The 15,266-nt window shown below is 47.3% G+C and overlaps 4 protein-coding genes across 4 annotated transcripts; 2 read left to right on the top strand and 2 right to left on the bottom strand.

Moving 5' to 3' along the window:
* Window positions 1-895: 895 nt before the first annotated feature.
* Window positions 896-1,610, top strand: F5147DRAFT_655494 (uncharacterized protein; the record flags this gene model as incomplete). Its single annotated transcript, XM_041433980.1, has 3 exons — window positions 896-1,088; window positions 1,150-1,431; window positions 1,582-1,610. 3 exons carry the CDS (start codon window positions 896-898, stop codon window positions 1,608-1,610), a joined length of 504 nt encoding a protein of 167 aa, XP_041289648.1.
* A 743-nt stretch (window positions 1,611-2,353) lies between these two features.
* F5147DRAFT_640115 (amidase signature domain-containing protein) lies at window positions 2,354-4,738 on the bottom strand. The gene is made up of 10 exons (XM_041433019.1): window positions 4,520-4,738; window positions 4,256-4,420; window positions 4,101-4,202; window positions 3,875-4,043; window positions 3,730-3,821; window positions 3,302-3,678; window positions 3,113-3,243; window positions 2,902-3,065; window positions 2,820-2,846; window positions 2,354-2,763 (listed from the first exon to the last, which is right to left on the bottom strand). Exons 1-10 carry the CDS (start codon window positions 4,719-4,721, stop codon window positions 2,531-2,533), a joined length of 1,662 nt encoding a protein of 553 aa, XP_041289647.1. The 5' UTR covers window positions 4,722-4,738; the 3' UTR covers window positions 2,354-2,530.
* A 985-nt stretch (window positions 4,739-5,723) lies between these two features.
* On the top strand, window positions 5,724-8,060 carry F5147DRAFT_839174 (cytochrome P450; the record flags this gene model as incomplete). Its single annotated transcript, XM_041444196.1, has 14 exons — window positions 5,724-5,903; window positions 5,957-6,028; window positions 6,085-6,199; window positions 6,251-6,268; window positions 6,320-6,339; window positions 6,390-6,401; window positions 6,453-6,518; window positions 6,576-6,681; window positions 6,732-6,874; window positions 6,924-7,158; window positions 7,209-7,248; window positions 7,301-7,564; window positions 7,621-7,827; window positions 7,880-8,060. 14 exons carry the CDS (start codon window positions 5,724-5,726, stop codon window positions 8,058-8,060), a joined length of 1,659 nt encoding a protein of 552 aa, XP_041289646.1.
* F5147DRAFT_322076 (uncharacterized protein) lies at window positions 7,855-14,984 on the bottom strand. The gene is made up of 27 exons (XM_041429217.1): window positions 14,797-14,984; window positions 14,661-14,748; window positions 14,454-14,605; window positions 14,325-14,397; window positions 14,225-14,269; window positions 14,125-14,175; window positions 14,035-14,078; window positions 13,690-13,990; window positions 13,302-13,636; window positions 13,151-13,248; window positions 13,072-13,096; window positions 12,936-13,024; window positions 11,712-12,887; window positions 11,404-11,663; window positions 11,127-11,347; window positions 10,879-11,074; window positions 10,543-10,831; window positions 10,220-10,494; window positions 9,817-10,174; window positions 9,648-9,763; window positions 9,164-9,596; window positions 9,074-9,108; window positions 8,869-9,015; window positions 8,785-8,820; window positions 8,537-8,734; window positions 8,437-8,485; window positions 7,855-8,387 (listed from the first exon to the last, which is right to left on the bottom strand). The coding sequence occupies exons 1-27, from the start codon at window positions 14,818-14,820 to the stop codon at window positions 8,261-8,263; spliced, it is 5,241 nt and encodes a 1,746-aa protein (XP_041289645.1). The 5' UTR covers window positions 14,821-14,984; the 3' UTR covers window positions 7,855-8,260.
* Between the last annotated feature and the right edge of the window lie 282 nt (window positions 14,985-15,266).

Raw genomic sequence — 15,266 nt, 5'->3', positions numbered from 1 at the left:
AAGTCTGCCACTCTTTACCTAGGATCCTCTCGCTTTCGTCCATTTCGCATTGCGCACTCACTGGACCCGTGGTCTCGCTTTTGCTCTTATCGGTGGACTTACCTTTCCAAGGTCGACTTATTTCTTTTCCGTTCTGTGTTTGCTCCCTTCGCATTTTACTTGAAGGAAGTGCTTTATAGCAATCCTCTTGGGTCGAGACAGCACACCTGCACTCAGTTGGATTTACTAGTGCTCTAGCTTTCTTGCTGGCCAGTCACTATTACTTCTTCACACCGCCCTACCTCTTCTCCCTTGGTCATAACTAACCTACCAGTGAGCAACTGGATTAAAGCGGCAAAATGGGATCAACTTCACAAGCTCCTTGGTGATTCAACAGCAGAAACAGGTTTGATCACAGAGCCACAATGCCAATGCATCATGAAGTTCATTGCATGTCTCATCAACTTTAAGAAGTGTGACATGAATGCAATCCTGCCTGACCTCTGGGATCTTGGGCCCCTCTCGTCTCTACAAATTTCACATGCTTATATTCATATCTCTGTCATGCAGCTATCGCAATGTTGATATTATATCATCGAGCCCCACGAGTCACCAAATCTTGTCGTTTGGACTCTGGCTGTCCTCAGCCCCACTACTGCTGTGATGTGTCTGTGCTGTAATTGGGGCTTAGACATGAAGCAGATTGTGTTAGCTTTGCTTAAAAGAGGCATTGCATTCAGGACCTTACAGCAAATGACTGTCTCGCCCAACCGGTGCTGCCCAATCTCTGAACTTCATACTTACACATTGGGACATCAGCAGCCTCCCTTTAGTCCCCTATATGCCAATTACATCATGTACGAGCAGCTACACCATGAATTTATGAATTGTCCCCAGGTGAGGGCTGTGTTCCTGCATGGGGGACTCATGGCAATTGGCTTTGCACAGCCTTGGTTTCGACCATCTTCCATCTGTCCTCGACGGTATTTCAACTGAAGCTGTTCCATTTGGTGAGCTATTGGTTGGGCATGGTGGTCAGACTTACTACAATGATGGGTTGTTGGAGGAGGAAATCGATTTCATGTGCAGAATGTACTACATAGATCTCCGTAAGCTTATAAAACATTATAACAGTTCAGTCCCATCAATATTAATAATCACACTTTCTAGGTGATGGCCCAGAGGTAGTTTCATGGTGGCCTCGCCCCAACACTTGGAATGCATCGGGCTTGAATGTTGGTTTTTGGTCTGCTTGCTGTGAAGATTGGTTCCAAGGACGTCTTGGCAACCTTCAAGAGGAAGTTTCCTGCATGCGACATTCACTCACTAAGGATGCCAATGGTCCAATGACCTCCACACAATGGAAGTGCTCCCTAAAATTTCAACCTGCAACCAATAAAATCATGCGCAACATTTCAGCAGCATGTTATGATTTCATGGCAAAAGCATCAGGTAAGAGTTCCCTTGCTCCCTTTCTCATTTATGCTCACAAGTTTTACATAGTTTGGGCTGAGACATAGTTTTACATTGCTACTACAGTTGTATGATAATGAAAACATTTTTTGCTGATTCAGTCTGATCGCTGTTTTGTGCTTGTTGCAGGTGGTGAGTGGGCTACGATTGAACAATGAGTGGGCAATGATCAGGCAATTTATTTTGTCCAAGTGTGAAACTTGAAGTTTTGTCATCATATTTTGTCACCAGCATAAACTTCATATTTTTGGTAGCCTCTAATTGTTGGACAAAACTTGAAATATTGTCAAGCATATAGCTGCAGATTAAACTTCAAGTTTCGTCCGAAGTTTTATGTGATAATTAAATTCAAAATTCAAGCAGACACTGAGAAGCTGACTATATTTCTTATTTGTGTTGACATACAGTCGGTGAAAAAATGGTGGCAGATATTTCATATTTTGGATTTCGCATATAACACTGACTAAATTTGAAGTTATATGCCCATCTTTATGTCAGTTCAAACTCCAAATATTTTCTTCACATTTCGTACAACATATAAACCTATCCTAAATATTGATAACCCCGATGTGAGAATTGCAGAAAGTGCGGGATTTGGCCAGTCTGCATCAGGTCTATACAGACAAGTCACAGACTCCGTGTTAAAGTCTGGGGGACAGGTCTGCCAGCGGTTGTCCGGAAAGTGCCGGGAAGCCTATGTTTGTCTGCCCGTGTCCCCCAGACTTTGGGGCGGAGTCTGCGCAGACTTAACACAGACCGGCCATTTCCTACATGCCCTCGAGAATCGGCGCAGACGCTCAGCTGGATTCGTGGTGCCGGGACATTCCGGCAGGCTGCATGACCCGGCACCATTATAAACCCTTTGTACAATTTTGAAATGCCCAACATATTACGCCAAGGCAGCTGTTGGAATGGTACAATGTCTTGACATTTTCACACGGCGTCTTCGGTGTTGTTGGAACTGGCACCCGCCTTCGAACAGGGCAAACCAAGAACTTGTGATTTGTATTCCACATCTATACAATTAATGGAGAAGTTTGGTAAACAGTGAACCCATCTCAAGGCACAGTTATGGCAACTACTGCCCTATCACATTCGCCAACTGTGTTGTCGGAATTGCCGCAGCGTAGGCTTTCCTTTGAAGCCTTGTTTGTGTCTTCTGTTCGTAGGCATATGCAAAACTGATAAGGCTATACTCGCTCCATGCTGTTCCAAGGAACGAAAGTCCAATGGGGACGCCTGGAGCCGGATACACAGTCTCAGGCCCAGCACTACCAATTGTAACATTCTCTGGATAGAAACCCAAAGGTACTTAGCGCCGGGAGCATTAGCCAGTCAGATAGTCAGATATTGAAGAGATTATTTACCCGTGACAATCGGATATCCCGCGATGGCTGCGAGAGTACCGCGTCTGAGTCCATGTATGAGAAACATATGTTCAACACGAACCTGCAGGGACAGTCGTATAACCTGGTGCAGGGAGCACCAGAGCGTCGAGAGCATACATCTTCAGGGCAGCATCAATACCATTAGTGGCGCCAAGTTCCTTGTCAAACGCGAGAGATTGGTAATAAGATGCATTGAAACCAGTAGTTGCTTGTGATTCGATCAAACTGCAGCAATTTCAGTGAGTATAACGGTGTCCTTGAAGGGTACCCACATAGACTGGTCCGTGTATCCGGCGGGCTCCTCAAGCGTTGGGTTGTTATTGTCGAACATGATCAAGTCCTCAAGCGAAGCCACCCCTGATGGGTTTGCGACAAGACTGTCAAACCAGGCATTAAGTTGGACCTGCCAAATTAAAGTGTTAGCACCAAATTTTTTGAATGCTTTAAATGTGCTCAAATACCTTGAAGTCAACATCCAGCACAACGGTCTCATTATTAGACTCATAGATCTCATACGCCGAAGGCAAATCAGTGGGGTCTACAATTGTCGCGCCCAGAATCTGTAGCGTCTCCAGTGCCTGCTCGAATATTTGGTTCACGTATGGATCATTGCCGGTCAAGCTGTCATTCAAGAAGACTGTGCGAGGCACTCCAATGCGCTTGCCAACAAGCGATGTGTTACTGAGTGCCATGATGTAGTCAGGGACGGGCATTGGCTGTGCCAGCGTAAAGTTGTCATTAGGGTCTGGGCCAGCGATGATGGAAAGGACAATGGCGGCATCTGTGACGGAGCGAGTGAGCGGACCCACTGTGTCTTGGTGCTCGGAGATCGGTATGACTGAAGATAGGTTTGTGAACCTGATAAGAGATGGGGCAAGACAAAACTTACCCCCAGCACGGGATGTTAATCCCACGGTGGGCTTGATGCCTACCACATTGTTTTGATTCGCCGGACATGTGATACTTCCATCTGTCTCTGTCCTGTCTCTCATATCAGTTGAAGTGCAAGTGTAAGAGAGTGAACTGGACCGAACCCAAGAGCGACGGCAGTCAGGCCAATAGATGCAGAGACACCAGAACCAGCCGACGAACCACATGGGTCGGCGTTTGGGTAATATGCATTCGTGCATTGCCCTCCACGTCCTGACCATCCAGAGGCGATGTTTCCACGGAAGTGTGCCCACTCGGACAGGTTTGCCTTACCTGCAGTGGCGTACTGTGTTGAATTCTGATATCATACTGCGCCTTCAGGAAACATACCGAGAATAATGGCCCCTGCCTCGCGTAATCGCTTCACTACACCTGCATCATCCGGAACCACAGAGTTCAACAAGCTATATGACCCCGCAGTCGTGTTCATTCCTTCGTGTGTCGCTATAACCATCGACTTTCCACTCCACAACATTGAAACACACCTTCAAATGCTACAGTCGCAATATTATCTTTCACAAGTACAGGGATCCCATGGAGCGCACTCCGTGGTCCGTAGGTAAGGCGCTCAAAATCCAGCACTGCAGCTTCCTGGAGCGCAGACGGATTTGTTTCAATCACAGCACGAAGCACCGGCCCTTGCAAATTAACTTCTTCGATGCGGGCGAAATATGCCTGTCAAATCAAATTGCACAACCATGTCCATAACTCCATTAGTATTACTGCAGGCGATTTATGATATGCAAGACTGCTAGCATGCTTACAAACCTTGATCAGGTCAACACTCGTGAACTGCCCCGAAGTAAGGCCCGCTTGAAGTTCAATCACAGATGCCTCGTAAAGATCGGGTAGAGGCGTTGTGATTGACGCGGAAACCACCGGTCGGGAGATGTATAAGGACTGGCCAAGCGCTAGCCATGCCCAGAAGAGAGTAAGTAGTTTTGCACCCATTTTTGCGTGCAAAGGAGAATATGAGAAAGCAGAAGGTCAGCACGTAAGTGAGCGACGAAATGAGCTTGGTTCAAGTACCCCCGAGCGGAGCATTTCTCAGAGGTCACTTGAGCGATAACGGTGACAAGCAAGACGTTGAGACAAGGTTGACTTCTCCCACGACTGAGCAGACCTGCATGTGGTCCTTGTTAGACATTCAAATTTAGCAGAGATAGCAACTATTGATCATGCGTACCAGGGGAAGGATATCATTTTCTAGCTTGGTGCCAATGAAAGGCTTATTTGCTTAGGTCGAGGTCGAGTTTTTGTGCCATCACTAGATCACGCCCGCACACTCTGTCCGTCATAGGAGAAGCTGATAAATTGTTCGGCATTGATTGTCGGGAGCGGGGAACTCGACAGCATGATGCTGCAGAGATGAGTTCAAAAAGGAAATTATATAGTACATAATCGGCCTCCAGCAGCGGAGCGGTGTACAGCTTCAAGTTTGAAATTTGAAATTTGCGCCCTGGCACGCGCGAGACGCACGCAGGCGGACTAAATATAAATTATGTAAATATTGCGGATGAATATGTCGTCCCGCGGATTTATTTACGTAATTTAAAATACAGGAACATAGACTCTTTCTATTATATCATGGGGGTACACGCATGACTGCCTTGCAGATGGGCCTACTTACTACAGGACCCGGCGTTGAATGGCAGAAGCCCGAGGTTGGTTGCCTCCATACATTATTAGACTATCTAAAATATCATTCAGTATCATTCTCACTTCGTTACACAGGTCACCCGTGGGCCGCAGCAGCTGGCTGCCTGGCGGAATCAGCATGACAAATACCTGCGTACGGCTGTGCACTCAGTGCCTTCGGCGAGACACGCACGTCAGCCCAAATCCTAGTTTCGCACATAGACATTTGATTAACGCGGCAGGCCCGAAGTCATCGCTATACACACATTATAAGCAGATTCAACATTTGTGAAGAGCAGCTTCATCTACCCCAGCATGCCAGTTACCCATATCCTTTGGAAACTTGTTCTTTCAGCAAGCTCTGCACTTGTTGCGTTCGGATGTTGGAAGTTAGGAGAGCGAGTATGGCACAATCTTAGGTCCCCACTGCGCGTACTACAAGGCCCAAAAGGAACAAGCTGGCTATATGGAAACTTGAAGGACATTTTCAAGGCGGTATAGTTATTCATCGAACTCACCATCGCGCCGTCCTCATTGAAGACTTGCAGGAAAATTCAGTCCTTCATGAGCAATGGGTGGGGCAATATGGGACGACCCTGAAATATAAAGGGTTCTTCTTTGTATGTTCAATTCCTCCTGCATTACAAAACTTACCACATCTAAAATTCTTTCTCAGTCAGACCGATTGTTCACGATGGACACCCGCGCACTGAACCATGTTCTCACCCATAGTAGCGATTACCAGAAACCGTCACAAGTCCGGTATAATCTCTCTAGAATCTTGGGCGAAGGTGCGTGCCAGTGTGTCTACTGTTATCCCAGAGTATCTGACATCATCTCAGGTGTCCTGTTTGTTGAAGGTGCGATCTCGGCTGCATAATATTCACACTTCCATTAATGGCGGTCTCAAGGGGCTCAACATCGTCAGCAGGTCTGTTTTGACACACATCTCAGTGTTATGATACTGACGCCATGACTCAGAGAAGGATCATGGTATGATTTCGCCTTTGTTTTCCTTGGACCCATTAACCATGTCTTCCGAAGAACCCCGCCTTTGGACCCGCCCAGATTCGCGCACTAACGGACATCTTTCTTAGCAAATCGATCAAAGTAAGCTTGGTTTGTTTCTTACTAGATATGGATAATGTCGACGCTGCTGTTTTTCAGCTTCGAGACATCTGGTCTACCATGACCGTTGCCAGTGAACACGCGGCTCGGATAGATATCATGCCCTGGCTGAGCAAAATGACGCTGGACGTCATCGGGCTTGCAGGTATGTCCTTTCCGAAGAATTTTCCTAGCAATACCTAATGAGTGTCGTAGGTTTCAACTATGAGTTTGACGCCCTGAATGCGACCGATAAACCTAATGAACTGAATCAAGCCTTCTCGGTTATGTTTTCTGCCAGTCAGCAGATTAGCATCATCCCCATACTTAAGGCATGGATCCCTTTGCTCCGATGGATTGTAAGTTTACCATTGCTACCTGACATAAATTGCTGCTAACTCCCTTCAGCCCTCTGATCGCGATCGCAAGATAGATGCAGCCCAAAAAACGATGGGTCGCATCGGCAGCCAGCTCCTGCATGATGCTAAAGCCGCCGTCATATCCTCTCACAGCGCTGAAAAAGGTGGTTCCATTGAGAAGAGCAGTCTTCAAGGGCGCGATTTACTTAGTTTACTTGTTCGTGCCAATATGGCAACCGATATCCCCGAAAACCAGAGGATATCGGACGAGGATGTACTTGCGCGTATGTTGTCATTTGGAATTATGCGTGCAGAGCGCTTATGGCGTACTTAGAGGTTCCGACCTTTTTGGTCGCAGGACATGAGACCACGAGGTGCGGATGTCACTTGTTGTAGAAGATAATCCACACTCACACAGTCGAATAGCACGTCAACAACTTGGGCACTCTATGCGCTCTGCCTACGCCCGGACATTCAAACCAAGCTCCGGGAGGAACTCTTGACAGTGGAGACCGATACTCCGTCCATGGACGAACTCATGGCGCTCTCGTATCTTGACGCGGTTGTGCGCGAGACACTTCGTTTGCACGCTCCCGTCCCTAGCACAGTTCGCATCGCAATGAAAGATGATATCCTCCCAGTGGACACGCCTTTTACGGACAAGTATGGAGTGGTTCATAATGAGATCAAGTATGTTGCCAGCATCCCTTTCAATGATCATCAATATCTCATCACAGTTGCATCAGGGTTAGCAAGGGCGACCCGATTTTCATCCCCATCTTGGCAATCAACAGATCGGAGGCGATTTGGGGCGCCGATGCAAAAGAGTTCAATCCTGACCGCTGGGCATCACTTCCAGAGGTGGCATCGCAAGTTCCTGGGGTCTGGGGACACCTCATGACGTTCCTCGGTGGTCCGCGCGCGTGTATTGGGTATCGCTTTTCACTAGTGGAGTATGTGTGCTGCAACCTTCATTTCATTTCCAACAATAACGACCCTTTATAGGATGAAAGCTCTCCTCTTTACCCTGATTCGAGCTTTCGAGTTCGAGCTTGCTGTTCCTGCTTCGGATATCGGAAAGAGGTCGTCGATCGTACAGAGGCCGTTCTTACGCAGTGACCCAGAGAACAAAGACCAGCTTCCCTTGCTGGTGAAGCCGTATTGCAAGACCTCAGGACTCTCGTAATCATATTCTTTAATTATATATCAGGTGCCTTGGAAATGATGAAATGTTTTCTGATGAAAGAATAATTACCAAAGTGTAGCAGCAGTTTTCTGTATGGACAAATCACTTGGATCACTCAAGATTATAGATGATCCCGTCTATTCGAATTTGATTCCGGTATGCGAACTGATTACTATCCAACTACCTATCAGTTTCACGGATTACTGAGATAAGAGTTGAGTGAATTTCTCAATGTGAGCTTCACAAAGCGCAGAGAAGTAAAACTCGTGTTCAGAGTTATGGGGCTGCACGAGGTTGTGAGCGATCTCGTGGGCCAGCGTGAAGTACCTGGGGAAGATTATTGTTTCAATAACTTTAAGCTGAGATGATGCCTTACCAGGAAATATAAGCCTGATTGATATTCCCATTCTTTACGTCTTGATCATCTACAGTTGACAGTATTAGGAAAGCAAGGAGCTCCAAGTATGCACACGCACGCCATGCCTCGAAGAAGCGGTAATTAAGAAAGAGACTGCCGTTCCGATTAAAAGCGATCAAGCCGCCTTCTAGGTCGTAAAAGATGTGAAGTGCGGTCATCGGAAGACTATAGACGTTTGCAAGAGGCGTGACAATGTGAATAAAGCGCGCGAGAGAATCATGCTTCCTCGTAACGAAGGTACGGGGTTCAGGAACATCTATACAATAGATGTGAATGCTGCGTCGTGCAGGACAGTGGGACACTCACCTCGAGCGATGAAGATTTTCATTGTACCCATAACACCTGCACATAATTAGCGTCATTAAGCTCAGGACCTAATTCACTACTTACCAATGTGATCAAGCTCAGCGACATGGCCGGAGATATCACAATACCCCTCATCTAGAGATTCCTTGATTGTTTGCATCTCGCGCCTGTTGTGTACTAGCTTCCCTTCCTCTGGTCTGCAACCTTTGATCGCCATCGCAACATTGGATCCTAGCAACATGTTAGGCAAGCATTTTGACAAGCATAAAATGGATTTCTCCAAGCTCACGAATGTTGCTCTGCGGAGTCACAGTTGGAGGTGTCCTAGGAGATCTCTAGTTCAAAAATATTGTCTCGCCTCAACAATTGACTCTCTTACCTCGGATTTTGAGACCCCTGTGAGAGAGTAAGAGCGTCTTCCGATGAACTGTTGAAACCAGGTATCTTGCGCCTGATGTTCTGCAGTGTGTTATTCACAATATTTGGAATAACGGGATGTCGTCCGACGTCTTCATTGCCGACCGTATGTTGAGGGGGCGCATCGGGAGTAGATGGCTTTGGTGGTGGCACTGGCGGAGCTGTAATAAGGGGTGGAGCTGGAGCGGGTGGCAAAACGGGTTTTGATACTACTGCCTTGGGAGGTGAAGTATCCCAACCCCCTGGGACTTCAGTGCGATGCGAGGGAGACAATGAACGCGTTTCAGACTTCAAACTCTGACTCATGCGTGGGTCAGGTATTGGTATCGATGTAAAGCTTCCTCTGGCTGCCTCCACCGACTTTCGGTCATTCTGTTGTCTCAAAATCTTATCCACTGAAACAGTACATCGGGATTTCAGTAAAATGAGGGAACTAGGAAACGCACCGTTATAACCTCTCCGTTTCAGAGCCTTCAAGTCGGTCGAAAGGATTGTCATGAACAAGAGCGCATCGTTCACTTTTACCGTCTCGAACAGCAGGCGACACAATGATGTCGCGACCCTACATGCGCCACGTTAACCTGCAGCTGATTCATCATAACTCAAGACACTTACTCATACATGTCCACTTGCGTGCTTCCTGAAAGCCATAGCTCAATAGGCCCATGGCCCGAACGTTTAGCAACTGCTGAGGTATCCTGCTCCCTTTTCAAAGTATTATCTCCAAGGGAAAGCGATTTCACAACGGTCAATTTGCCGAAAACTCTGACTTTGAAATTGTCCTGGTTAGAGAGCCAGCTGAGAGAAACTTTGGTGCGTGTATGTGTGTGTTCGTGCAGGAACAATGGCAGCCTCTCTAACAGCAGCGCACGTGTGTCAGCTGCAAACTTGTTATGCTTCATCTCCGAGGTGACCCTGTAGTCTTCCTTCACGACAGCGCTGAGGCGTTTGGAACCCAGAATTGCATAGAAGTCTGTGGGAGAGTTAGATCAACTTTAGTGGAGAGCTAAAAACACACTTTCAACGAGATCCTCTTGCGGTGCAGTATAGATAGACTCTCCAAACATCTGATAAGCATTAGTATCGTCCGCAATTACAACATCCAGGGGCTTCCGAAGATCGTAAAGCAGCTCCCAGTCATCCTCGTCGATATCTAGGGCTTTGTTTGATTCCTTTCGAGACTTTCTTTGCCGTCGAAAACTGAGCAAAATGGGAGAAACTTTCATTCGGGCGAGCGCGCCTGTAGATAGCAGACGAGCGTTGACAGCCAAGTTACGCAATTCCACGAGGTAACTGAAGAGAAAATGAGTGTACATGGTAGTGGAAAGTTGGGCCACATACTTCTCATAACCACCCGCCAAGTCGTAGAATTTTCGAGGATCGGCGACCAAAATGCTAGCTACCTCTTCTACAGAGGGTTCTTGCTTCGAGCCACATGCACTCAAAAAGCTGTTGGCAGAAGGGCCAAAATCCACAAAGACGAACAACTTCGAGTGAAACGGCCCTTTCGATGCCCCTCCAAGATAACATTGACTAGGGGAAAGCCAACGCAGTGCTTGGGACCCAGATTCTACCTGGGTAGGAACGATTGGCAGCCCCGAAATTATTGACAATTGAGATGAACTGAAGTCTGTATGACCATCAGTAAGGCCCCCACGTGTGCTAAGCGAAGCAAACCTGCAACATGGCCTGCTAGAATCTCAAACCATCGACGAGCGACGTTCTGATCTTGAGGAGATGTTTTCTCAAGCAATGCCACGATCCTGGTAGCGGGTGGGTGTTCCTTTAAGCCTAGTTTGCTTACTGCAATATCCCGAACGGCATCTTCAATAACTGAGAACCCGAGGACCTTCCACTGATGTGATGCAAATACCTTCAAGCGCGTCACATTAATTTAGATTTATGATGTATACGTTCCCGCTGACCTCATCCGGAGTTCCCATACAAGGCCCAAAGTTATCCACCGCCGGTATGAAGGCAACATGGCCAAAATTTTCACATCTATAGTCCGGATATCTAGAAGGAATGCTGTCTATAAGGTATTTGAATGCTGCAGATCGGATGTCTGGCTCCGATGAAACGCAGAGTTTGACAGTCAAGTCCAAAGGAGGACTTTTTCGCAGGCCCAGTCGATGAAGAAGCTTTGCTAACAAGAAAACATGGTCTCAAATGAGGGGGCGACACGCGAAGGAAGAGACGGACCTTCTTCGGAGCTGCTTCGCCATTTAGTCTTCTCACCCCAATCGATAATCGGCAAACCAAGCTGACGGTTTGTGACAGATGGTTCGTAGAGATCACTAGCCCTATATCGCGACTTCTTTCCCGGAAGAGCGTTCTCGCCTTCCTTTGAGAAAGCAGACGTCATTTGGAGTTTCGTAATCTCATCTGGGGTTAACGTGCTTTGAATAGTGACTAGATGCGTAATCAGATCTGAGATTGTCCAGTCCCCAGTTTTAACCATTCTGCCGGAACATGAGTAGCTTGCTGTGATATTATGCATAGTGGCTTACCGATCAAAAACAACCTGAAGGTCTACATGCTTCCGGACGCCAACAAAAGAGAGCAGCTTCTCCATGTTGCCTTTGAGAGCACCACCGGATGTAAAAGTAACGACGGGAAGATCGTTAAATATATTGGCGCTGGGAAAGTACGCCAACTGTGGCTTGTGTAGACCTGAAGATGTCGGGATACATGATTTTTGGATGAACATAGCCTTGATCTTTTCATGCGACTCCTTGGACAACGATGGCCATGTGCGGGCTAAAACGGTCAAAACTCGCTCGGCCCATTCCGAAGACCTGGTTACGTCTTGTGCCGGATTAGCATTCATAACATCTGGTCTAAAGATGTGCTGTATCCAATCGAGAATCAAAAATTCCCGCCACCCAAAAGATCTCAACTGTTCCTGCGTGAAGTGTTTCGTGACGCTCAGAGGCATGAGAGAATCGGGTAAGGGCCCATCCAGCGGAATCATACGCTGATGAATGAAGTACTGCACCATCGAAAGGGGAATCGGCTTGGCATCCTTTCCTGAGCCTAGACTGAGGATAGTAGCATTAAGAAGCTCGGTGCGAGCGCGCGTGGCATCGTGCGTCGGATCTTGCTGTCCCACAAGCCACTTGAGACAAGCGATGAGCTCTTCTTCGTTAAGCGGATGCTGGCGAAGTTGAGCCAGAACATCCGAGAATGTGATATTCGTGATCAGTCCTTTGCTTTGTAGAGTTCTGATGGCAAGAGAAGCAGACGACAGAACAGGAGCGGGAAGGACAGGCAGGTGTTTAAGGAACAGCGAAAACATCGGATCGGGAGCGCGTACATCAGAGGCATCACGCACACCCGTTGTCGAAAGGACTTTGAGGGGTAAAGTGGAGCAACCAAAGAAGGCTGCCTCGAGGAATCGTGCAACATCGGAAGAAGGCGTTGAGACATGGAAAGTGAAAAATTTGAGGACGTGCAAGAACCGATCGCGCAGCCAGTCGCGGAGTTGTGGATCCGGATGAAAATCGTTCGTGATGGTTGAATTTGAGGCTTCGTTCCAGAGCATCCGAATATTTTCGAGCTCCATCTCGTATGCCGCTCGACACAGATAGCCGCCAACGTACAACAGCTCCCTGTTCCATACTATATCACTATCAGTTATCGACTCAGCGGCGAACATGCAGATCTCACTTGCGACGTTACGGTCGCTGGAAATATGGTCAGATGCGTACATGGAGTAGTGCAAATTAACTCACACTAGATCTATTGATTCGCGTTCAACCGTTGGAATAAACCTAGATGCCATATGACCGCCGATACCTGTTGTCTGTCCAGTTGCGTGCCCCTGCGTTCCTTAGCCAACTTGAATTACTTCCTTGAGATCGCTCTTACGATAAACACATGTGCTTGACCAGCACTATACATGTATGAGTTACAACCACAGCCTCGTTCCCAAAAACAAGGTACTGACCCACTCAAATCAGCTCTAAGACCCTGGAAAACACTTCCAGAAGATACGGGCTGGCTCTTCTCCTCATCTAGACTCACATTGTACTCGTCTTTTCCTGTCTGTAAAGGAATCAGTCGCAAGCCAAAATCAAGGTCGTGGATCAAAGACCCACATAAATCAGGCTGTAATTCAAGTGATTGGGTGGGTTTTTCTTTGTAGATCGGTGTAGTTCGCTCTGAAGTTTCTTATCCAGCTTCACGTCTACGTCCGCATTGAACATGGTAAGTGTGACGCTTGAGGTGTATACCCCCGTGGGGTCTTTGTTAACTTGGGGTTGCGGTAGAGGCTTTGCGAGTACAGGCTGGTGGTGTGACGTAAAAGTGCTGAGAAGAGACGAGAAAAAACCGCCTTGAGAGACTTTGGGTGGTTCTTCGACTGTAAGGATGAGAGGCTTCTCAGTGCCAAGAGCATATACAGCATGCATAACCTGTGCCTGGATACGAGTAGCTAGAATAGTGCATCAGCCATACAGACGACCAGTAGCAAGGGGAAGTGCTCGCCAGCAGACTGCACACTCTTCACACTCATCAAACCTGAACCGCTAGACTTTTTCAGCACTTTGGGTAATTCAAGCTCCCTTGGAACACCCGGAGACTTGGTGAGATGGGCCAGGCGATGAGAGTCAATAAAGACGCTAACTGAGCGAAGGTGGACCATGAATGTGATGCTGCTTGCAAGGAATCGCGTTAGATCGAAAGGTTGTGGAACAGGTCCCTGTTCACGGAGCGTCATCTCAAAAGTTGTCCACGGATTAGGTTGGAGAGCATCTTTAGATGGAAGATCACCACGCCGTACGAGAAGCTTCAAGAGGTCAGTTGATATCAAGTGTCAATCGACATGCATACTTGGTCTCCAGTTTTGTCCTTCCAGTAGAATTGCATTCCGTGACCTTGATTCCGTTAGAAAGATAAAACAATACCCAGAGGCATTCCTACCTCCTGAAATGACGAATGGTTCTTCAGTCACAGAAAACAGACTATAAAAACCTGCAAGAATGGTAAGAAATGAATTCATCAATGGTGTGGAGGAGCATACCGACACCGAAGGCGCCAATCTTCTCCTCGTCTGGATTTCCCTCAGCTATACAAAGTGAGTATATTATTTCTATTATTCAAGCTTCAGGTGCACTACACACCAATTTTCCTAAGCCGATTCCAGTCCTCGTCGCGAAACACAATTCCGTTATTCCGAAAGGTCCACTGCGAAACCTACAATGATCGATCAACAAACACAGAAATTGAAGTAACGTTGATATGGTACAGACTGGAGCGCCTTTGAGGTCCGGGAAACCCATACCGCCCTCCGGCTGCATCGCATCCTTGCTGTTCTTTCGTCGGAGATACTCCTCTGTCTCAAAATATATTTCAACCGCGGAAGACTGTGCATCATCGGAGTTCTGAAGAAGTTCACGGAATACTACATGTTCGTCAGGGCTGCGGGATCAAAGAAGAAACCAGCAGGTATAGTGCACCTGTGAATTCGCCCGAATATCGTGCCAACACCTTGTCGATCAATGCACGCTGATTAACTTCTACTGTCTCATCATAACCACTCGCCCACTGCCTTGGTCGGACATCAGCATCTCATAAGGAATGAAGCAGGCTTACAAGGGCGTCTCGATCATGAGCCATAGATTGGTTTCAATGCCACGCGCCTTCCCCGTGTGTAACGTGTTGCTGGCGGGTAGCTGAATGGAATTGGGCTGGCGTCTTACACCTTTGCAGGTGTTCGATGACCGTAAGGAAGGGAGTCGTTGAGTCTAATCAAGCAAACGGAGAAGTTTATGCACGGAGCCTTTAAGCGCTAAGCTCTAAGTACAGTACTACTAGTAGTACTTTAATTACTTGAGATTAGTAATTATTAATATTTTGGCCTAAACATTAATGGCACCAGAGACTAGTCACTAGTCATAGTAGAAATTCATAGAAGGAACAACAATCCGCCTACAGTCACATGGTCTGTCCGACAGCGCTCCGTGAAAACGCAAGTAAATGCGGCCTGGAAGACTCGCAAATTGCCATGGCATACCGCGTGTTCACTCTGAATCTTGATTCTTTGGCGATTCCGGGAATTCAAG

This window comes from Suillus discolor, assembly GCF_016758755.1.
Source record: "Suillus discolor strain FC423 chromosome Unknown F5147scaffold_53, whole genome shotgun sequence".
Taxonomy (NCBI): domain Eukaryota; kingdom Fungi; phylum Basidiomycota; class Agaricomycetes; order Boletales; family Suillaceae; genus Suillus; species Suillus discolor.
This window is presented reverse-complemented; position numbering and strand designations above follow the sequence as displayed.

Coding starts and splice junctions, on each gene's coding strand:
- F5147DRAFT_640115 (XM_041433019.1), bottom strand. CDS start 4,721: ATGGGTGCAAAACTACTTACTCTCTTCTGGGCATGGCTAGCGCTTGGC. Junction 4,044..4,100: donor GGCAGGGGCCATTATTCTCG/GTATGTTTCCTG, acceptor ACGCCACTGCAG/GTAAGGCAAACCTGTCCGAG. Junction 2,764..2,819: donor GGGATATCCGATTGTCACGG/GTAAATAATCTC, acceptor CCCGGCGCTAAG/TACCTTTGGGTTTCTATCCA.
- F5147DRAFT_322076 (XM_041429217.1), bottom strand. CDS start 14,820: ATGGCTCATGATCGAGACGCCCTT. Junction 9,764..9,816: donor ACGCAAGTGGACATGTATGA/GTAAGTGTCTTG, acceptor TGGCGCATGTAG/GGTCGCGACATCATTGTGTC. Junction 9,109..9,163: donor CAGGGGTCTCAAAATCCGAG/GTAAGAGAGTCA, acceptor GAGATCTCCTAG/GACACCTCCAACTGTGACTC.